This window comes from Pipistrellus hanaki, assembly GCF_964339955.1.
Source record: "Pipistrellus hanaki genome assembly, chromosome: 16".
Taxonomy (NCBI): Eukaryota; Metazoa; Chordata; class Mammalia; order Chiroptera; family Vespertilionidae; genus Pipistrellus; species Pipistrellus hanaki.
In genome coordinates, this window is record NC_140518.1 from 36,536,118 (window position 1) to 36,560,936 (window position 24,819).

Genomic DNA, 24,819 nt, shown 5'->3' on the forward strand with positions numbered 1-24,819 from the left:
ATTTTTAAAAATCCTTAGGTGAGGATTAGAAAAACAACTAACAAATCAGAAAAACAAGTAACTTTTTTAAAATTAAAAGAACACAATGCAATAGAAAAAATTAGCATAAGACTTGAGAAGGAATCTCAACACACAAACAAAATGATATCCCAGTAGCCAATTAACATGAAAATGTTAAATAACCTCAATGGTCATCAGAGAAATGCAAACTAAGCCACACTGAAATACTATTCACACCCCAACAAAATGGCTATAATTAAAATAACTAACAAAATGAAGTTTGTCAAGACTGTAATCCACAGGAATTCTTCTCATATGTTGCTGGTGAGAGTATAAATTCATACAAACACACTGCAAAACTTTTTGGCCTTAGTATTTACTAAAGACATTTTGAACATTCTAACCCAGGAATTTCACACCTAGGCATATACCCACCAGAAATATGTTCAACAAACCCTATACAAAAATTTCAAAATAGAATTATTTATAATATACAAGAACCAGAAACAATCCAAATGCTCACTGTGATATATAAATTGTAATATATCCATATACTAGTACAACTATAAACAATGAAAATAAGCATACTGCTACAAGCATCTTGAGTAAGAATCTCACATGTTGAATAGAGGAAGACAGACGCAAAAGAATATAAACTATATAATTCATTTGTTAAAATAACAAAATAAAATTAAAACACAGACAAAACCAATCTAATGGTATTAGAAGTTAGGACAATGGTTACCTCTGAGGAAGGGGTGATAAGTGGAGGAGAAAGTGAAGGTTTCTGGTGGACTAGCTAATGTCTTATTACTTGATTTTGATATGGTTACACAAGGATGTTAGTTCTGGTATATCTGAGTTTTTATACTATGAACACTATACTTTTTTTTTTTTTTTTTTTTTTTTACTTTCTAAAAGATCATTAGTATCTCTTCTGTCTGCAAGTTTGTTGTACAGCAGAGAACCAAATAAAAAACAAAGGGGAAAGGAGAATCAGCCTCCTGGTATTCATTAATCAGTTACTTCAAAAGTTCTGTTGTTTTTATTTAATCTACAAAACAGATACCAGAAAAAAATAGTTAAGAGGGAAAACAGAACTGCCAAATCTTCAGGGCAAGAAAGAAACATTATTAAGTTTTCATAATTTTTTTATTTAAACAACCCAGTCACCCCCCAAATGGGTCACATTCTAAAAACCCTCATTTACCTGATGACTTGAATCTTCAGTGCTCTGCTTTATGAAGTCTTCTAGCTCCTGTTTATCTTTCATTGTCTTCTCTAACTGGTCATTTGCTTGTCTTAGCATCACCTGTAGTTTTTTCACCTATATAATTTAAATGTCAATTAGAAGGAAGTACTAGAATTCTTTTATAAAATGAAAAAAATCTGTAACTCCAAAATTTTTTTATTTAATTTTCTTTCTCTGAAAAAAATCATAGATTTGTCAATTCAGAAAAAAAAAAAAAGAGAGAGAGAGAGAGAAAAAGGACTTAATTTGATGAATATACTCTGCTTTACAGTTAACAAATCATTTTTCACATACATTATCTTTTTCCTCCTGGGTCCTCTAAGCTAGGACAGCGGCCTCTCTGACACTAGTATATCCTCTGCCTCCCATCTACAATCCATACTAACATCAGACATTTTTTCTAAAACAAAAGTCAAATCACATTACCATTTCCCTACTTAAAATCCTTAGATGTCTCCTAAAGTCTTCAGAGTCAAATTAAATCCCTTCAATCATCACCCCTCCCTCAGTGATGTCATCATGATCTCCGTAACTTCCTCTCCCATTATTTTACCACACAGAACTATTCATACTTTCTAGAACACATAATTTTCCTTCATAACTCTGCTCTTTTGTACATCTTTTCTCTCCTTCAACACCCTTTCCTCACTTTTTCCCCTACTTTTTACTCAAGTTCTAAAAGAAATTTAACTCGTTACCCACAAGTGTTACTCAACTGACCCCAAAGTAAAATTAGATGTTCCTGTCCCTCCACTAGTTCTGTGTGTACATCTCAGGAACAAACTATAATATATGGAACTGATAGCTTGGCTAGCAACACTGAAAGCTCCTTATGGGCAGTCAGTACTATGTTCTATTTGTACCCGAATATCCAGGAGTCAGCAAAATGCCAAACAGTTGAATGTCTACTGAAATGACTGTGCAGTCCAAGATAGCCCATTCCAACACCATATTATTATTATAGAAGCTAACCTAAGTTTCACAAACAGCTTTAGAATTTACTTTTCAACCATCTATGAAAAAAGCATATAGGAAGGAAATCAATGCCAATGGCTTTTGAAAACATTAAGCCAGCATTCTAATATGCCTAAACTTACGTTGAAGGTAAAGGGAACAATCTTCGTAACAATCAAAGAACATTAGGAAATATAAGGGAAAAAAGTATCTTTTCCTTACATATACTTTCACAAGCCTACTCTCACGAATTCCACATTATTTTCTAAGTGTTACCGAGGAGTTCATTATTAGGTACTATATTTGTAAAAGGTACTTGTCAATTTCAGTATACCAGATCAACCTAATCTTAATTTCTGTGACCCTGTAAATTAACCTCATTAATTCAACAAATTTATAACAAGAAATAGAGGCAATAAGCAATGAAGATTCCAAATACTGATTAATATAATATTCAATTAATGTTCCATGTTTATATACTCATGATAGTATCACTTTTAAGCCTTGGGCAGAAGGGGCAAGTTTGTAGGAAGGATATATCAGTGTCTCTGAAAGAGCGGAGCTGACCTATGGGGTGTTGGGCAAGCTGATAAAGCAAAGACACATAGAAGCAGAGGTTCTAGTGTGTTCCCACTGGAGATGTAACTGACATTGCATGTACCAAATTATTTCATATTTAAGAAGACTGATGTACTTCATAAAGCAAATGGAGGGGAAAACAAATTAATCCTGCACTTCCAATGAAAACAACAACAGCTTACCAATTTGGCATACCCAAAAGAAACTCACCTGGTCTCTTGTTTCGGCCTCCTGAATCTGAATTCCTTGTAACTGTTTTTCATAATTGGAACACATATCACAACGTCTACCAAGTTTATTTCCAGCATTATGTACCTGAAGAGCACCAAAATCACCTCTTATAAGGCAGAACAAAATAATTCTACATCACAAACGTGAGGAACACATGCACAATCTTACCGATGTTACTCAAAGTAGAACATGGAGTAAGCAATTTCTTCAGGTACTTAAGGCAAGAAGTTACAACATAGGATTGGATTCTAAAAAGTCTTAAGCTGTTACAAGTACAAAAGCAAAACAAGGGACATGACTTTACCACCAAGAGACTAAGTGCCACAAAACACCACATTTGAGGAAAACACAAAGCAGGCAGAAGTACTACACCGTGGAGCTCACAACTGAAACCCAGCCAAGGAAGGGGATGGGAGGAGGAACCAGTGCCAACTACCCACTTCACCTGCTCCGATTACCAAGGAGGTATGAAACTGTTAAGTAGCACCTTCTCACATGTAGAGAAGAAAAGTTTCTTGGGGCTTAATAAGCTGTTCTACTTACTGATTGACAGCTCCTTTAAAGAAAAGTAACCCTGGGTAAAAGAAAGCACTGGAAGTCAGAAAACCTGTATTCTAACCCAGGTTTCGCTGCCAAGTCAAAGGGGAAACTTAAACAAGTCACTTGACCTTTTGAGCTAGTTTCTTCCCCTGTAAATTGGCGACAAGAATGTCCTGACTGCCTCATTATTATCAAGAAGCTCAAAGAGATGAGGTATGTGAAAGGGCTTTGTAATCTGTAAAGCACTATGCAAGTAAATATTACAGGTTTTATCTCCTATATTACTTCTGAATTTACAAATATTATCAAAAGAAAAATTAACCTCATTAAAAGTTGCCTTTTTTTCTTTCCCGTATTTCCCACCCCCTCCCCTTAAATTCACTCTCAGCATCTACTGCTGACAAGAAAAATGAAAAACTAGGAATCTTGGAATACACTGAGATTATAGAAACTGCAAAGCAAAGCAAATTCAGGCTCCTCTAACTTAAACTTAGCTACGCTATTCAGGCAGACTGCTCCACTTCAGAGGTATGACTGCAGGTAGAAAGTTCACACTCAATGCAATTAGCTAGTCAGTTCCTTCATCATAATCACCTGGAATAGCCAAAGCAGACTATGACAAGGGTCAGACAATAAGGTGAATATCCACTTGCTAACCGCATGTACATGTACTGACTCCAGGGACTATCTTCTGAATGAACAATAAATTCCGGAGTTACCCAGTACTGCTCAAAGTGATCAGGAGGAAAAGAGAAAAAGATAACTCACCTCTTTCTGCAGGAGATTCCATTCTGTCTCACTGACTAAGCGATAACCACTGGGAGACACATAAGCACTTTCCATACCCTGGGTGACACTGGAGAGTAGAGTCGCAGTCTCTTCTTGTTCGGGTGTCATTGCCTTGATTGCTCTTTCCTGATCTTTGGTTAATGTAAACCCACTTGGCATTTGCAGTGACCCAAGGGAGGCAGTATCAAAGTTCTCAGACACAGAATCTGCTCCTACTAGTGGTCCAAAATCTGATTCATCCAGGTTTCCAGCAGATTTTGCTTTGTAGTTATAGCCTAAAGCTTTGGATTGCAGCGAGCCTGAGGTTCCCAAGCTGTCTGTAGACTGTGCTCTCCTGAGTCCATCTTTAAACATGTCATTGTCCAATTTACTGAATGGATCTCCAGATGGCAACAGTAAATCTGCATCTAAGGAATGGACTGAACCATGGGTACTATCTAAATGCTCCTGTGAAAATACATATTGTCACATTAGAAAATTCTCTGTACGTATTTTCAAAATGGAAAACTACCATATACTAAAAGAATTTTACCACGTTACAAATGATAATCATTAGTGTGTAACCTTCACTATTATTGAACAAATATTTATTGAGTATCCTCTATTTGCTTGCTGGACACAAAAACAGGAACTTGGGATTCATCTGTGAGCAAGATACAACTTGCATCCTGTGAACTCAGGATACAACTGTGAGCAATCTCTGTCTTCAAGATGCTTACGGCTTCATGAAAAATTAACAAGTAAACATGCGATCAGAACACTGTATTTAATAAAATGTGACCCTGTAAATTAACAGATAGCTCAAGGAAAGGAATTTAGTCCACACATAAGCAGTCAGAGAAGGTTTGCTGAAATTCGGTGCTGAGCATGTTGAGTGTGAGATGCCTGTTGTATATCCAAGTGGAAATGTCCATCCAATAGACGGACATTTAAGTCTTTAGACAGAGACTTGGGAGTAACCATCATATAATGATAATTCAAATCACAGCAGCAAATCAGAACACCTAATATAATCTGTAGGATGAGAGGGTCAAGGGCAGAACTCTGAAAAACACATTCTGGGGATGGAGAGAGGAAGGAGTAACAGTGTGGCAGAAGTGAAATGAAGGTAATGTGGTAAGCCAGAAACCAAGTTTCAAGCACGATGTAATTAACATGTTAAATGTGGTACACAAAGTGAAAGAAGCTAGATGCAAAAGATATATATATCGTTTGATGCCAAATATGTGAAATGTCCACAATAGATAAGTCCACAAAGACCAAAAACAAACAAGTGGCTGCCAGAGGCTGAGAGGAAAAGAGAATGGTGAGTGACTCCTTAATGGATACAGGGTCTTTTTTTGGGGGGGTGATCAAAATGTTTTGAAACTAGACAGAGATGATGGCTAAATAACATTGTAAGAATATTAAATTCTGCTGCACTCTATTTTTAAAAATATATATTTTATTGATATTTTTACAGAGAGGAGGAAGGGAGAGAGAGAGAGAGCTAGAAACGTCGATGAGAGAGAAACTGCCTCTTGCACACCCCCTACCGGGGATGTGCCCGCAACCAATGTCCATGCCCTTGACCAGAATCGAACCTGGGACCTTTCAGTCCGCAGACCGACGTTCTACCACTGAGCCAAACCGGTTTCGGCTCTGCTGCACTTTAAATGGTTAACTCTATGTTACATGAATTTCATCTCAATTTTTAAAAATGTGGTACAGCACATTCTCAAAGTGAAAAAGGGCGCCAGTGCCATTCCGTGATGCAATCACACAGCCAGTGAGGGTTAGAAAACAAGGAAAATGTAGCAAGTTTCTCTTGAAACTAAATGCACTCAAATTAAAGTACTACCCTTTATTTTAAGATAATAGCCTTCCTTCTTGTTGTTGTTAAACATCCTTCCTTTTATAAATTAAAAAAGATTGTGGAATAAAATTTTTTTAATGTCTAAAAAAATCTCCTTACTTGGTAAAATAGTTGCCAACTTTTATGTTAAGTTCTTGATTTCTTTCCTGTGAAATTCAGATGACTCAGGAACATAAATCTAGTACATATTAAGTACATATTTGGGCAAAGGTCCCAAAGAAGTATCCTAATAAGAATTGGGAACCCATTCTGTGAACTATGAAGGAGCCTAACAGCTAATGCTATCACATACAATGCTGCTGTGACAAAGAGGGAAGGGGACCGGGACAGAAAAACAGCAGACTGCCATGATGCTAACAGCATAAGGAGCACTTCCAGGAGAAGTGTAAACTGTTGTGGTGTTTCCAAAAGATGATGCAACAGTATGTTCTAATACCTTACAAATGTTTACATCCTCAAACTCAGCAGTTCTTTTCCCATAAACTTATACTAACAAAGTAATCAGGTAAGTTCATATGATTTTTGTACAAAAAAGAATTATATAGGGTGTCATAAACAATGTATACACACATTTTTTCTGATTGCTCAATTGATGTTTCTTTTCAGATTTAACTCACTAGAATTAATAATTAAAGTGTGTATACATTTTTGGGACAATGAACAAACTTGACTATACTATATCAGTGTGCAAATAGTGTACTTTTATTTTCTACATTTTACAATGTTTTTGACATTGTGGGGTCTTACTGGTCAAGGAGAGACTGCCCCTCCCAAGTTAGTCAATTCCTAGAATATACAACTTGCCTGCAAACATGCCTTTCATATACAAATCAACTAATCCTGAGTCAATACCTCCAACTAATTCCTCTATCTGACTCTTACACACCAAGCCAGTATTTCTCCTACCCCAAAGCCCACTAGACTCATTCAAACTAGCCAATGGGATGCTTCATTGCAAATCACAAAAAATCTCCCTTTCCTATATTCCTGCTAAAATATTTTTGGAAATGTTTGAAACTTTTTCAAACATTCCTGGACACAGGACTGCATGACACAGAAACCACATAATATTTGGCAGTACCCAAAAGTTGAGACAGTCTCCTGGGAATCTAACTATTAAAAAAAAAAAATAGCAGAATCAGGCCTAGTGGTCCTCAGTGTATGATTCAAAACAAAGAATGCAGAAAAACAATTACATCATACTTTTCAATGTCTGACAGGATTTAAAACTTTTCTTAAAATGTCAACAATCCATAAATATGGAAATATAGGCTACCAGGAAGATATTCATGGCTCAGAGTAAATCTGCAAAATAAACAAAAACACCTCTGAAAGTGGGTAAGATCCTTAATCCAATTTAACTGAAATTGCTGCAGCAGGCCGGAAGGAGGCAGGGGTAGGAAAGTGAGCTTGAAATTCTAAACAGCAGGGACAGTATAAACAAGGCATGTGAGCACTGGCAGTAAGTAGAAAGGTCTGGCTCGGATAAAGTGGCCAGCACAGTAAGGCTAGAAGGTCCTTTCAACCATCTAATACTGTCTAATACTGGTTAATACTTCATATATGCCATAGGGAGCTGAGTGTTTAAACATTTTAAATAATTATATCCCAAGCTAGGTTCCTTTTTCAGTTTTTATCCTAAAAGCAGTGAGAGAAGCTTTTCTCTCATTGAAGAGGGGATACCAGCATGAGTCTTGAAGAATAAACAGAAGGATTTTAATACCAGAAAAGCAGAGGGAGATAAGCATTCCAGGTGAAGAAACCACCATGCAAGGTGGGGAGTGTAGCACAAGACAATCAATGTGGCTAAAACAGAGTGCACATTATGAATGACCTCGGCGATCTGAGTGAGGAATTTGCACTTAATTATGTAGGCAATGGGAGGCAGTGGTAGTTTTGAGTTAGGCGAGCAGCCTGACTAGTGCTACACTTCAGAAAAATAAATTGGGATGAGGACAATTATTTGATACCCTAATCAATAAAGAAATTTAAGAAAAAAGAAAGAAAAATAAATCTGCCAGTAATGCTGAGGGTGCAACAGAGTGGAACAGGCTGAAGACAGAAAACCTAATGAGGAGGCCCGTCCACACTGTGGATGAAAGGTAATGAGGCCATAAAAACACCACCCTACATTTTCCACCTCCAGGTCCCTCCACCCCATCCATTCCCAATACCTGAAATGTTCTACCCTGCCCCACCACAATCTGCCAAACCTCACCTACTATTATTCTCAGGGCTTTAAGACCTAATACTGGTTAATACTTCATATATGATATAGGGAGTTAAGTGTTTAAATAATCTCTTTTAAACAAAAAGCTCAATGTATTAGCAACATTAACTATTCATATAAAAATATTGCAGATATTAAAGATTTCTCCTAATGGTTTAATTTTGGAACCACTGGATAAAAGAATATCTAAATTATTTCAGAGACTATGAGAGAAATTGCAACACATTTCAAATAGTACTCTTATACCAACATAAGAATGACTGAAAGTAGGTATCATTTTAAGCTAGTAGTTACACACATCCTTTATGAACAATGTAATTGATAAATGTATGAGAAGCTAAAATGGTAACATCACGCATACAATGATTTTAATTACAGATTCACTATACCTCTTCATTTGATAACTGCGCTGAAGATTCTTCATGAGTTAAAGCACACACTATTGGTAGTTTCACTTCTTCCTCAACCTCTGTTTTTTTGTGGTCCTTTCTCTTATTAATTCTTTGTTGTTCATCTTCCTCCTAAAAGTTAGAAAGAAAAATAATGTACATTACCCAGTAATCTATATTTAATGATTCCTATAGTTCAGGGGTCCTCAAACTTTTTAAAGTGGGGGCCAGATCACGGTCCCTCAGAGAGCTGGAGGGCCGGACTATATGAACTACTAATTCCTACTGTAACACCTCGGCTGCGCTCACTGCCGAAAAAACCTGGCGGGCCGGATCAGACTCCTCTGCAGGCCGCATGTGGCCCGCGGGCCGTAGTTTGAAAACCCCTGCTATAGTTCTTTAACCGCTCAAAACAAAAATGAACAAGAACTTTATAAGGAAAGAAAACTGGACACTTAAGTTTTTGTAATCAATCTAAGGGCATCTTGTCAAAACAAAATATTTTATTTATATATTTTAAATATATATTGATTTCAGAGAGGAAGGGGGAAGGGAAAGAGATAGAAATATCAATGATAAGAGAGAATCACTGATCAGCTGCCTCCTACACTCCCCACACTGGGGATTGAGCTGGCAACCCAGGCATATGCTCTGACAGGGAATAGAACCGTGACCTCCTGGTTCATAGATCAATGCTCAACCATTAAACTATGCTGGGCAAAACAAAATATTTTAATATTATAGGCACAAAATATGAACCCTAATAAAAAGAAGAAATCAGGAAATAGCTTCCATGTGAAAGGCGAAACAAAAGAAAGCAAACTGGCCATGGCTGATTTGGCTCAGTGGAATGGTGTGTCGACCCTCAAACTGAAGGATCTCGGGTTCAATTCTGGTCAAGGGCATATACCTCACTGTAGACTCAATCCCTGGCCCTGGTCAGGGCATGTGCAGGAGGCAACCAATTATGTGCCTTTCTCACTTCAATGTTTTTGTCTCTCCATCTCTCCCCCTCCCTTCCACTCTCGAAAAAGAAAAGCAAGCCTCTCATCTTCAAATGATCCAAGAAAAAAACTTTGCATAGAACAGTCCTTCAGATCACTGTAGAAAATTAACAGGAGTATTATTTATCCATTAGAAAGATGTACAGCCCAAACCGGTTTGGCTCAGTGGATAGAGCGTCGGTCTGCGGACTGAAAGGTTCCAGATTTGATTCTGGTCAAGGGCATGTACCTTGGTTGCGGGCACATCCCCAGTAGGGAGTATGCAGGAGGCAGCTGGTCGATGTTTCCCTCTCATCAATGTTTTTAACTCTCTAGCCCTCTCCCTTCCTCTCTGTAAAATGTCAATAAAAATAGCCGAGACCGGTTTGGCTCAATGGATAGAGCGTCGGCTTGGGGACTGAAAGGTCCCAGGTTCGATTCCGGTCAAGGGCATGTACCTTGGTTGCGGGCATATCCCCAGTAGGGGGTGTGCAAGAGGCAGCTGGTCGATGACTCTCTCTCTCTCATCGATATTTCTAGCTCTCTATCTCTCTCCCTTCCTCTCTGTACAAAATCAATAAAATATATTTTAAAAATATATATCAATAAAAATAGATAGATAGATAGATAGATAGATAGATAGATAGATAGAAAGATAAATAGATAGATGTACAGCCCTGACCGTGTGGCTCAGTTGGTTGGGTGTCAGCCCATGTACCAAAAGGTTACTGGTTGGATTCCCAGTTGGGGCACATGCCCAGGTTTCAGGCTCCATCCCCAGTGAGTGGTGTGTAGGAGGTAGGCAATTGTTTGGCTCTCACATTGATGTTTCTTTCTCTCTCTCTCTCTCTCTCTCTCTCTCTTTACTTCCCCCCCCTCTCTAAAAATCAATTTAAAAATCTTTTTTTTAATGCAAAAATTTATATGAAATACCAAAGGAATTATTGAAGTAAATGTAGTCATTCACTCAAAAATGAGGAAGATACTTTTAATGCCTAGAAGGAAGAGGCAAACTCACAAATAATTGCAATACTATACAAGTATGGTTTTTTTTAATGACTGATTTCATTTGAGGGAGCCAGAAATTCAGCTGGATCCTGAAGGTTCAGTAATACGAGTTTGCCAATTCTGTGAGAGCAGATAAGCAAGGCTTCCAGGGGAAAAGGAAGTACATACAAAAGTACAGGGCACAGGCAGCCATCTGAGGGAATTCTGAATAACCTGATGGGACTGAGCACATGAGAAGTGAGGTATATGGAAGAGGAGTGGTGACTAAGTGCCTACACTCTGAAATAAGAGACTGGCCATTACTCTCTACCTGGCCTGGATTAACATACTCCAAGAGCCCTAGGAAAACTGGACAGAACTATAGAGAAATAATTTCTCAGAAATGTGCACTGTTGCATACTGCAGTCTGAAGCAGATCATTTCTAAACATGTGACCTCCAGGTAAGGCCATTTCTAAAGTTGAAAAACAAAACCCCTCAAATGTACCTATGTTTGTTGAAATGGCATACATCACCTTATTTCTGGATTAAGTCAGTCTCTAAGATACATAAAGTAATGCAGTCACATGTATGTGAATGAGTGAGAATGCATTATTAACAAAGCAAGCAAGTCCTATAAAAATGCTACTCACCTGATCTTTCTTCTTCAGTTCTTCAACTTGTCGGAGCTGTTCTGAAGTTAGTACAATCTCCATTCTCTGCATGTCCCTCATCAGCAAACGCTGAGATTCCAGAAACTGGTCATTGGCCTTCTGCCACGTATGTTTTAACTGATTGTGTTGTTGTCGCTCTTGCTCCAAAAGATGGCAAACTATAAAAATCCCCCAATCAAAAACCCTGAATTTCAATGATAGGCAATACAGCATTTCCCAAATTTCTTTGACAAAAAAAATCTTTGCCACAGTGCCATCACATGACAAATGTTCTAGGGCAGCAGCTGCCAATCTTTCGGACCTCATGGACCACAGACCACCAGTTGGTGACTGCTATGCTAGGGAATATACTTTGGAAAATGTTGCTCTAAAGATCAAAGGTTTAGTAACCACTCATAAATCTGTTACCCAGGAATCCTTCTTAGCCCATTTAGTTTTGATCTCTCAGGCTAAGTCAAAGAACCTTTGTAAATGCTTGTGTTGTTGATATTTATCAGCTCAACCTAAGCAAGAAACAAGAGACAACTCACATTTCTGACTTTTCCTGCCTCAGAAGCTGATTAATGAAACAGTAACCTACTAACTCTGCCTCCTGTGCAGTATGACACAGCCATCTTCTGCCTTAGATCAGCCATCATAACTTAGACAACTACAACAGCAGTCCCTTTGTTATTCTTCCTGCCATCATTCTTACCTTCTCTATTCTATCCTCCACCCTGCTGTTAAATTGAACTTTCTAAAATGCAAAATTAATATTATCACTTGCAAATTTAAAACCCTTCAGAGAAGACCATAATTATATAATCTTATTTATACAGGAATCCAGAATAGGCAAATCTATAGAGACAGAAAGTAGGTTAGTGGTTGCCAGGGACTGGGAGGGAGGAGAGAAGAGGGGATGTTTGGCAATGGATACAGAATTTTGGGGGGGAATAAAAAAAAAAATGTTCTGAAATTAGAACTGTACACTTTATTTTTTTTTTTAATATATTTTATTGATTTTGTACAGAGAGGAAGGAAGAGAGAAAGAGAGTTAGAAACATTGATGAGAGAGAGTCATCGATCAGCTGCCTCTTGCACACCCCCTACTGGGGATATGCCCGCAACCAAGGTACATGCCCTTGACCGGAATTGAACCCGGGACCTTTCAGTCCCCAAGCCGACGCTCTATCCATTGAGCCAAACCGGTCTCGGCTAGAAGTGTACACTTTAAAAGAATGAACTTCATGGCATGCAAATTACATCTCAATAAAGTTATTTAAAAAAAAAAAAAAAAAAGATTTAAAACCCTTCAGAGACTCCTTTCTGCCCATAGGATAAAATCCAAAATCCCTAGCCTAAGGTCTCTGTGGCGTGGCCCACACCTACCTCTCCTATTTCACATTTTGCATGCTACACCTCTTCTGCTGAACCACACTTCTTTACTTCCTTACCTTGCTGTAGCTGTACCACATGCAAATGACCTTGAATATTATGTTCGTCATTGACAAATAAATACCTACCAATCTTCCAAAACTCCACTTAAGAACAACTTCTTTGGCCCTAGCTGATTTGGCTCAGTGGATGGAGCATCAGCCTGTGGATTGAAGGGTCCTAGGTTTGATTCCAATCAAGGGCAAATGCCTGGGTTGTAGGCTCAATCCCCAATAGGAGGCGTGCAGGAGGCAACCAATCAGTGATTCTCATCATTGATGTTTCTATCTCTCTCTCCCTCTCCCTTCCTCTCTGAAATCAATAAAAATCAAAAAAAAATTGTAAAGAAAGAACAACTTCGAAGAAGCCTATCTGTGACACTGCTGCCTCCTACCACATTCCAATCCTAGCACCTCTGATATGCAATTGCACTAATTTGGTTGTACTGTATATCTAATTCCACCAATTTAGGCTGCTGCTTACTCTGTCTTCTTTTCATTCAAATACTATTTTTGGTGGTTTTCAGTAGGAAATTACTCTATCCACATACTCAGATACTTTTCCAGATATATTAGGAAAGTTTGTCAATCTTATACTATTTCTGGAAAGTTTGGGCACATAGTTTAAATAGCAATAACAATTTTTTTTTTAATATATCCTTTCAGAGTTTGGATGTCTTTTTCACTGCAGCAGCACATTTGAAAAATGTTTCCTGAAAGCCAAAGACTTGTTCCAACTTTGAGTTATTTTCATAACATTTTATGAAATATTCTGTACACTTATATAATTTCAGCTTTCCACTATTTAGGGAAAAAACTCATATGCAAACCTAAATTATTTACAGAAGACTATATGTTTCATAGCATTTGCTATACCTAAAAGTATTCACTGTAGGACTCTATCAATATAGAACTAAACCTGCATATTAAAATGTGTTACTAAAAAAATAAATAAATAAGGAGCCGGGACCGGTTTGGCTCAGTGGATAGAGCATCGGCCTGGGGACTGAAATAAAATATATTTAAAAAAATAAATAAATAAAATGTGTTTCTAGCATAACCTGAAACAAATATAAGATTTCAATGGAGTGCATATAATTGGATGAGGGTGAAAAATTAGATTTTTACTTACTCATACTGAATTTTTTTTTAATGTGTATTTTTTTATTGATTTTACACAGAGAGAAATTGAGAGGGATAGAGAGCTAGAAATGTCAATGACAAAGAAACATCGACCAGCTGCCTCTTGCACACCCCCACCAGGGATGTGCCCGCAACCAAGGTATGTGCCCTTGACCGGAATCGAACCCAGGACCTTTCAGTCCGCAGCCCGAAGCTCTATCCATTACGCCAAACCAGTTTCGGCTACTCTAACTGAAATTTATCATTTCCTTCAATTAATGTAGGAAACCAACCACAGTAAATATAATAATGCCTATGACCTGATCACCAACAGAAGCCACAGATATCTTTATATTAAGATATATATTATATATATATTATATATATATATATATATAAAAAACTTATGCTCATCACTACTTCAAAATTATGTTATTAGACCTTCTGCTAGACCTTGTTATTTAATGTATTATTGCAATAGCAGATTCATTATTATATCACTTGTTATTTAATGCATTATTGCAATAGCACATTCATTACTATACCACATATAATTGGTTTCTTTTGTAATTCTATGTATTTTATGGATTAAACACATTATTCTGAAATGGATTCACAAAATTCCCAAGAGTCCATGACACAAAAAAGTTAAGAACCCCAGGTATACAGGAATAGTAGAAGAATTAAAGATAAAAGTATATTTTTACTTAAAATGAGGAAAAGATGAGCCTTCTTCCTTTGTCCTGGGAAAATAGTCAATTTATGCATCTCCTCTCTGCTACCAAACTAGTGATATCAAAATTATCTCTTATAAACAGGGATGTTACTAAAGAACACCAGAATACATTATTTGTTTACATCACTTTTGCTAACCCATCTCCATCAAAATGGATCCAGGGCAAAAACAGTTTAAGCAGTAGTTCCCAGCCCCATTATCTTTCAGCCAAGAGCTCATGCCCAGTGAAGTTATCACTGGGTCCTGTAAGAAAGAGAATCCACTAATGATCTAACTATCTTTAGCAGACCTCAAATCTCCAGATTTTCATGGGAATATTCAAACCAACTGCGAAAGCTTAAATTAAATCATTAATATGTTGGAATAGTATTTTAAGATTTGTTACTGTTTTGTTCATCAGTATCATAGTTCTCTTAGAAACTAAGATAAAAATATATAAAATATATATTTACCTTCATGCAATTCTTTTCGCAGTTTCTCAGCATCTTCCTGCAGAACGGATTTCTGAGTATTTAAAACAGCTACATACATTTCTAGGTCAGTCCTACAAGATTTCTCAGCCTCCAGATAATGATTCAGTTCTTTAACCTGAAAGATACATTCTATTAAACTAAAATGTACACACTTATATAGGAAATTGGGGGAATAACTAATAGTAGGCATTATCCATAATCAAAACATGAGAGTAACTATACAATGGAGATTGCACATAAGTTTTGTACCTTCTTTTCAAAAAGGTAGTTCCAATTTGTATTTCCAGAGCTACACAAACATATGTTGATTTTCTTTTTTTTAAAATATATTTTATTGATTTTTTACAGAGAGGAAGGGAGAGGGATAGAGAGCTAGAAACATCGATGAAAGAGAAACATCAACCAGCTGTCTCTTGCACACCCCTTAACTGAGGATGTGCCCGCAACCAATGTACATGCCCTTGACCGGAATTGAACCTGGGACCTTTCAGTACGCAGACTCTATCCACTGAGTTTGGCTCTATCCACTGAGCCAAACTGGTTTCAGCTGTTCATTTTATCTTATTCTCAGTAGCACTAGGCTGTTTTTATTTTAGACAGTAGTTAGTTTATAAAGTTAAAAATAGTACCATACCCTATAAAGTTTGCTTTTCTTTGATTTCTAGTGCGATAATTACAAATGCATTAATTTATAAAAAGGAGACATTTTCACAGACACATATTCATGGAAGGAAAAATGAGAAAGTCATGAGGAAAATAACTGGTCTTATACCGGAACAAATACGAACATGAAGGCAAATGCAGAATACTTTTTAAATCATAAAATTAAAAAAAAAAAATGTTTTACTTCTGTTTAGCAATCAATGATAATGTTCAAATGTTAACAATTCAGTCTAAATCTGAAAATAGTTATAAACAAAATAAAATGCAATCTTGCCCTAGAAAGTGATTACAGAATTACATGTTCCACCCTGCCTAAGAGACTGTCCATTCATTGGCTTTTAGTTAACTTTCATGTGGTATTACAAATCGTTTTCCTAATGATTATGTCTAATTTAATTTTCAAGGTCATTATCATGCCTTTTATCTTCCCACTTCTTTAAACATGAAATAGCTCACTGATCTGTTTTCAGTTATCTTTATTCCTAGATATTAATTCAATACAGTGAAACTGGTCACAGACTAACATAATTATTTAAAGCTGCCATTTGATGCTTCACTGGAGGTTGTCAGCCAATCAGAAAGATATTAACCAAGCATGACAAAGTGCTGGCTGTTGTGAGGCATTTTCCTATTACCTGGAGAGAATGATTGTTCAGTTGATGGTAAAGAGTCAATGCAGCAGATACAAAATAATGATACATACCACTAACTCTGCCAGTTATTACTTCTTAGAACAAATATTTGACTCAATTAACATTACATTTCTAACATTCAAAAGCTATTGAGCAGGACTCTGGGAAAATAGTGGCAATGGTGGTATAGTACATGAATTTCCTTGAACTCCACATGTCCTAAACAAGAGTTAATTAAAATTAGAAAACCAGCCCTGGCTAGGGTGGCTGGGTTAGGCATCAATTGCCAGTTGGATTTCCAGTCAAGTAGGTAGGGGGGCGTGCAGGAGGCATCCAATCCATCTTTCCCACTCACATCGATGTTTCTTGCTCTCTCCCCCTCTCCCTTCTCTCTCTAAAAATCAATTTTAAAAAATCTTTACAAAAATAAAATAACAGCCCAGATGGTATAGCTCAGTCAATTGATTTTCTCTCCTTTCCTCTCTCTGAAATCAATAAAAATATATATTTTTAAAAACAAAAACAAAAACACATGGATATCTAAAAGAAAACAAAACCAAGTGATAAACAGAATATGGGGAAAAACCACTGAAAGCTATCTATATGGGACTTATGTGGTACCATCATCTACAAGAGAAAGTAACAAAAGTAACAAGAACCCCAAGAACCCCCTAACAGTCTACCAGGGCTCCAACTTGACACAGCAGCTAGAACTGGGAAAAGTCCCACACAAACAGGTAGTGAACACAACATTTTTTTTTTTTAAGAGACAGAGGGGAGAACAGAGATAAATAGAAACATCAATGAAAAACATCACCAATCAGCAGCCTCCTGCACGCTCCCCCACTGGGGACAGAGCTCGAAACCTGGGCATGTGACCTGACTGGGAATTGAACCAGTGACTCTTGGTTCCTGGATCAACACTCAACTGGTGAGTAACACTGGCCAGGCTAAACACAACAAATTTGTAATGTAATCTGGTTAGGATAAAATGGTATCCCATTTTCACTTACATTACCCTGATTTCCAGTGAAGTTCAATATTTTTTCACATTCTTTGACCATTGTGATTTCCTCTTTTATGAACTGCTTGTTCCTATTCTTATTTCTCTACTGGGCCATTTGTCACTTGAGGGCTAAGCAATTTTTATTAAGTCTGGATACTAATCTTTTGTCAGGTATCTGAGGTATAGATACATAACTTCTAAGTCTATAGCTCTTCAACTTTAGGTGTGACATCTTGTAAAAAGAAGTTTTATATTCTAAGGTAGGCAAATTTGTCAATCATTTCTTTCACAGTCAATAATTTTGTCTAAAAAAATGTTTTGTCCTCCAAACATTCCCCTTTTTTAACATAGAAAGTTTTAAAGATTTACTTTTCACTCTTAAGGTTTTTAATTCATTAAAATTATTTGTAGCCCTAACCTCAATGGTTTGGCTCAGTGGATAAGAGCGTCAGCCTTCGGACTGAAGGGTTCCAGGTTCGATTCCGGTCAAGGGCATGTACCTTGGTTGCGGGCACATCCCCAGTGGGGGGTGTGCAGGAGGCAGCTGACCAATGTTTCTCTCTCATGGATGTTTCTGACTCTCTACCCCTCTCTCTTCCTCTCTGTGGAAAATCAATAAAATATATATTTAAAAAATAAAAAACAAAATTATTTGTAAAGTGTGAGGTAGAAAGTTTATTTCACTTAATTCCATATTTATAACTAATTATTTTAAAAGCCTATTTTTTAACAACCCTTTCTTTTCCCACTGATTTGTAATGCCACGTGTCATGTATCTAATTTTCATATATGAGTCTATTTCGGGGTTCTCTAATCTGTTTCATTGGTCTATTTGTTTATCCCTAAGTCAATAACAAATTATCTTAATTACAGTAGCTTTACAATGTGTTAATATCTGGTAGATAGGGCAATTCTTCTCACCTTGCCTTCTTAAAATTTTGCTGGATATATTTCTGATCCTTTGCTTGTCTATATGAATTCTAGGATCTACTTACCAAGTTTCTTATTGAATTTTTTAGTGGAATTTTGAATTTATAGATTATTTTCCGGATATACTGTCTGCTTGTTTTGGTTGTCACAAGGTAGTTTTATTTACTTGCAGTAAATAAGAGAGACAGGAGATTCACATTCAAAGCTCTGTCTCCTTGAAGAAGAAGCCTTAGCCATTCCTTATATACAGTTTGGTTAATTACACATTGATTTCTTCTTTGCAGTTGGCTACATTTTCCATTGAGCTCCTATTAAGCTCATCCTGTTTACAACTGCATCTGCAAAATATTCCATGACAACCCAAGGCTCCTAAGTATATGCCTGCTTTACAATACATTATCTTTTCATTAAGGAACACACATGTATTCAATCTTCATTTTTAATACAGGGTGGGGCAAAAGTACATTTACAACTATCTGTACACAAAAAAGTTTATTCTTATATTATTATTTATTAATTATTGTATTATTTTCCGTACAAATAACTGTAAACCTACTTTTGCTCCACCCTATACACTCCATAAAGATCTTGCCCATTTTTGTTTAGATGTATTCTAGATAAATTATATAAAATAGTCCCCCATATCTGTGGCGGTACATTCCAAGTCCCCTAGTGGATGCCTGAAAGCAAGGATAGTACCTAACCATATACACAGTATATTTTTTCTTATACATACATACATATACTTTGTAGCTTCTCTTTGGCATATCTAAATTGTTAGTATCACTACTGTTGTCTTTTGGGGCATTAATTAAAATAAGGGTTACTTGAACTTAAGCACTGTTATACTGCAGTGTGATACTGAAAACTGAGACAACTACTAAGTGACTAACAGGCAGGTAACTGATACAGCATGGATATGCTGGACAAAGTGGCAGAATAGTGGGAAGATGTGCGATTTCGCCGGGACCGGTTTGGCTCAATGGATAGAGTGTCGGCCTTCAGACTCAAGGGCCCCGGGTTCGATTCCGGTCAAGGGCATATACCTGGGTTGCAGGCACATCCCCAGTGGGCGGTGTGCAGGAGGCAGCTGATTGATGTTACTCTCTCATCGATGTTTCTAACTTTTTATCCCTCTCCCTTCCTCTCTGTAAAAAATCAATAAAATATATTAAAAAAACAAAACAAAAAAAAACAAGATGTGTGATTTTATCACCTCAGAACAACAAATAATTTCATCACCTCAGAACAGCATTGACCTATGAATCAGGAGACCACAGTTCAATTCCTGGTCAGGGTACATGGCCAGGTTGTGGACTCAATCCCCAGGGTGGGGCAGGAGGCAGCCGATCAATGATTCTCTTTCATCATGGGTGATTTGTTTTGTTTTTCTCTCTCTCTCCCTTCCTCTTTGAAATCAATTTTATATATATATATATATATATATATATATATATATATATATATATATATATATATGAAACTGAATGAGATCAGGTCTCATTCTGACAAGAAAATAAACACTAACTTTGTAACAAAGCAGCATCAGCATCACTATTGCGATTGTTTATAATACGAGAACAAAATCATCTCCTAGCATTTTTTAGCATTTTAAAGAAAGTAAGATTCTCAAGATAAATAGTCTGAATTATAGTTTTTACCCTCTTAATGATTCTAACTTTGCCCTTGGCATTAGAGTAGCACTTGGGTTTTAAGTAAATGAACAATGTTTCACAACCTTTGAGGCTTCCAGCTCTTTAACCTTGTCTTCAGCCTCTGTCAGTTTATCTTTCAAAGCTGCAATTTCCTTCTCCATGGGCATCACAACAGACCGAAGTTTTTCAGCATCTTCTTGGGCCTATGGTTAAAAAGAATTAAGTACTTCAACTTATTGATTTATTGCTTTTCTAAGAAATGACCTACCCACTTATTAAAATTAGTATAATAAGTCTTAAAGCACTCACAAAAGTGAACCATGTCTAACTTTAAATGTTGCATTACTTTAAATGTCAAGTCATAATCATAGTTTTGCATGTATTCCATGTAGAATTTAGAAGAATATGAATTCACCATGACACTTTTGATTTTTTAATTAATTGAGTAATTGAGTTGGAAAATATTCCATGTGTAAAAGGAATACACACAATATTTTTTTATAATTCTGGTTACTAAATTAATGAAAACATAATTTCTTACAACTACTGAAAAGACTATTTTTTAAACATTAAAAAATAGAACAATGTATTTTCTAAAATAATTAGAAAATTATATTGCTACATAAAAGGCTTTCATCTGGTTATTTAAACAGAGAACTTTAAATATCTTTTTACTTTTGACATTTAAATGAAAGAAACCCAAAGAATGACCTCTAAATATATTGTGCTGTTTTGCATCCTTCATTCTCAAAAAGGATTACAAGAAATAAGATTCATTAGCTAGTTAACTGGTGAGAAACTTACATATCTTTAAATATAAAAGGCTAAGCAACCGGCTGACTGGCCAGTAGCTATGACACACACTGACCACCAAGGGGCAATGCTCAATGTTGGAGCTATCAAGTTTTGGTGACTTGGCAGCAGTGGTTCTCGGGTAACGCACCCCAGAACCAGAGAAGAGGGAGCCCGATTCCTCTAGCTCTCTGGAACCCCTCCGGAGATATTAGAGAGCAAGTTTCAACCTGATCCCCATAGGTCAGGCCAAGGGGTCCCACCTGATGGAGGGACCCCCACTCACTCTGCAGACGCCCTTCGAGCCGCGGTGCTGGCCCAGGTGCAGCCAGCAGGGGAGAGACCGTGGGAGGTTGGCTCTAGGGTGTGTCCAGCCCAGTTCTGCCCCACCAGCCACCACCCGGGAACGCCTGCTTTAGTTCCTGCATCAGAGGGACTAATCAATTTCCTTCCAACATGCACAAACCCATGCAACAAGACACTAGAATATATATAACCTAAAATAAAGGCAAAAAGTTAGCTGTTTTCCTCATCTATACATATAAAAGGCTAATATGGAAAGTATCCCCTCAGGAGTTCAATCCCTTGCTATGATGTGCAGTGACCATCAGGGGGCAGCACAGAACGAAGAAAGGCCCTAGCCAGCAGCCAGCACCTGGGAAAGGGAGGCCCCAGCCAGCAGCCAGAAGGAAGGCCCTGGCCAGCAGCCTTGCTTGGTCCAGATCACCAGCCAGGCCTAGGGACACTACCTGTGCACGGATTTCATGCATGAGGCCTCTAGCAGTAAAAAGAGAAAGTAACCTTATTCACTAAATATCATATATGCCCAAATGTGAATGAAGATTTTTTCCCCTAGAAAACGTATTTCTCAGAAAAGAGAAGGATTCAATTTGTTTTCCAGTTTTTATAAAGTCAATTCATCACTTATTTAATTTCATACTAAGTCCTGTTTGGAAGGCATGTAAATTTAATTACCTTCAGTAAAGACTAATTGGTGATAGAAGTCAGGTGATAAAAATCAGCAAGAAAGCAAATGGAGGGGAAAAGCAAAGAATTTAATACAGATTGAGTTATTTATTAATGCAAAGATGACCTCACAATTCCAAGTATTACATACCATCACAAATAAAAGTTTTTTTTAAAGATTATTATTTTTTAATGACAGAAAAGTCATTAAAAAGAAGAAAAATCTGAAAAACTGTCACAGACAAGAGGAGCCTAAAGAGACATGACTAAATGTAATGTGGTATGCTGGAGTGGTTCCTGGGACAGAAAAAAAAAAAGGCATTAGGGAAAAACTAATAAAAACTGAACACAAAGAATAGACTTTAATAATAAAAATTAATATTGGTTTATTAACTGTGATAAATGTATCATACTAATATATCTATTAGTGTGCATGAAATTTGTGCATGAGTAGGCCTTCCTTCCCTAGGCTGCCAGTACTGGTTTCCCTCCGGCACCCAGGACCCGGGCTTCCGTCGCAGCCCTGGCTTCATCCAGAAGGTTGTCCAGAAGGATGTTTGGTCTAGTTAGTATATTACACTTTTATTATTATGGATACTAGAGGCCTGGTCCACAAAATTCATGCATGGGGAAGTGATTCAAGCCCCACCTGCACCCTCTCACAGTCTGGGACCCCTCCTAAGCTGGAAGGCGGACATCCACTGAGGGGTCCTAAGCGCTGCTGCGGAGGCTAGAGAGGCCCCCATCACCACTGCTGTGCCTGCCAGCCAGAAGCTGGGCTTACTGCTCCTTAGCACTGCTATGGAGGCAGGAGAGGCCACCGTCACTGTGCTCACCAGCCATAAACCCAGCCTCTGGCTGAGCAGCGCTCCCCCTGTGGGAGCACACTGACCACCAGGGGACAGCTCCTACGTTGAGCATCTTCCCTCGGTGGTCAGTGTACATCACAGCAATTGGTCATTCCACTATTCAGTCAATTTGCATATTAGGGTTTCATTATTTAGGATATTATATATTACAGGCCTGATGCACAAAGATTTGTGCAAGAATGAGCCTTCCTTCCCCTGGCTGCCAGCACCACCTCACTCCAGCCCGGAGTCGCCTTTCCGCCTTCCCACACTGCCCAGAGGCCCCAAGTGGCTGGGGCAGTGTGAAATGCCTGCATCCTGCCCTGGCCATTTGGTGCCTGTATATGCAAATTAACCCACCATCTTTGTTGGGTTAATTTGCATACTCACTCCTGATTGGCTAGTGTCGTGAAGGTATGGTCAATTTGCATCTTTCTCTTTTATTAGTGTAGATACTATTTTGACATGTAATTTTTTTTTACAGTAATGTAATTACCACACGAATCTTTCTCCTAATTAATTTATTTCAATGTGCACAAATCCATGCACCAGGCCACTAGTAATGATAATAATAGGGAAAATTGGGTATGGAGTATATGGGAACTCTGTACTATCCTTAAAATTTTTCTGTAAATTAAAACTGTTCTAAAAAATAAAGTTTATTTTTTTTTAAATAAATTTTAAAAATGACAAAAAGTGGCAGATTGTGGAAATCATGATTATGAACATACTAGAGGCTCAATGCATGAAAGTCAGACATCCCTCTCACAATCTGGGTCCACAGGCTCCTAAATGCTCACCTGCCTGCCTGCCTGCCTGCCCGTTCACCCCTAACTGCCCCCCCCCCATGACCTGGTCACCCCTAACTGCCCTCCCTGCTGGCCTGGTTACCCCCAACTGCTCCCCTACCATCCTGGTCCTCCTTCACTGCCCCCCCTCTACCAGCGTTGTTGCCCCTCACTGCCCCCACTATGGTAGAGGGGGGCAGTGAGGGACAACCAGGCTGGCGGGGGGGGGGGGGGGGGCGCGCACCAGGCCAGCAGTGGGGGCAGAGAGGGGCAACCAGGCCAGTAGAGGGGGGCAGTGAGGGATGACCAGGCTGGTGGGGGGACAGTTGGGGGCGACCATTGTGATACCTAACCCGCCTGCTGCTGGTGGTCCTGATAATCCCTAAGGGCTTTTCCTCCACTTCCCCCTGCTCCCAAGGGGCAATCTGGACAGGGGGAGGGCAGTTAGGACTGATCGGGATAGCAGGGGAAGGCAGTTGGAAGGGATCAGGCCTGCAGGGGAGGGCTGTTGAGGGCAACCAGGCCTGCAAGGGAAGATAGAGGTGACCAGGCCAGCAGGAGAAGGCAGTTAGGTGTCAATCAGGCTGGCAGGGGAGTGGTGATTGAGCTGGCAGACAGAAGTGGTTACAGGCAATCAGGCAGGTGAGCAGTTGGGAGCCAGCAGTCCTAGATTGTGAGAGTGATGTCTGACTGCTCATTTAGGCCTTATCCCACAGGTCCAAGATTGAAGAGGGTGCAGGCTGGGCTGAAGGACACCCTCCTACCCCCTGTACATGAATTTCATGTACCGGGCCTCTAGTTAAGTAAAAATAATAAATAAGTGAATGCTACATATATTATAAAATATGCACTATGGAAAATGAAAATTAGAATAGAATATGTGTAATCAGAGGTGGATAGGTTGTAATGTTAAATAGGCTGGACAGGAGAGACCTCATGGGATATATTTAGTCAAAGTTTTGAAGAAGGTAAGGGAGTTTCCATTACAATATTTGTGGAAAGGGCATTAAATTACCCAGTACTATAGTTAGGCTTGTGTCCAAATAATTCCTCTAACAAAAAAACATAAAAATCTATCTTCTATTGCCACAATATTAAAACATCTTGCATTTGGATTCAAGTATATTTACAGATAAATACATTCCTTCATACCTTTTTCATTTCATTCTCTAAATTTTCTTCCTCTTGACCTTCAGACAACCTTCTCCTTAAATCGGCTATTTCCCTCTCTGCAGATTCTCGATACTGTGCCCACTGTGTTCGTTCCTGCTCCAGGCGAAGGTGGAACTGGTGCTCATAATCACGAACTGTTTCTATAAAACACCACCAAGTAT

The 24,819-nt window shown here is 38.1% G+C and overlaps 1 protein-coding gene across 2 annotated transcripts in view; it reads right to left on the reverse strand.

Moving 5' to 3' along the window:
- RABEP1 (rabaptin, RAB GTPase binding effector protein 1) overlaps positions 1 to 24,819 on the reverse strand; it is an 81,885-nt gene that overhangs the window by 18,171 nt on the left and 38,895 nt on the right. For both annotated transcript variants that reach the window (XM_084863262.1, XM_084863261.1), the window contains 8 exons: positions 24,638 to 24,798; positions 20,175 to 20,294; positions 15,185 to 15,320; positions 11,442 to 11,620; positions 8,820 to 8,951; positions 4,325 to 4,792; positions 2,996 to 3,100; positions 1,211 to 1,327 (listed from right to left, as the gene is read on the reverse strand). In XM_084863262.1, coding sequence (XP_084719388.1) covers positions 1,211 to 1,327; positions 2,996 to 3,100; positions 4,325 to 4,792; positions 8,820 to 8,951; positions 11,442 to 11,620; positions 15,185 to 15,320; positions 20,175 to 20,294; positions 24,638 to 24,798 — 1,418 coding nt within the window. The remainder of the gene's footprint in view (positions 1 to 1,210; positions 1,328 to 2,995; positions 3,101 to 4,324; positions 4,793 to 8,819; positions 8,952 to 11,441; positions 11,621 to 15,184; positions 15,321 to 20,174; positions 20,295 to 24,637; positions 24,799 to 24,819) is intronic.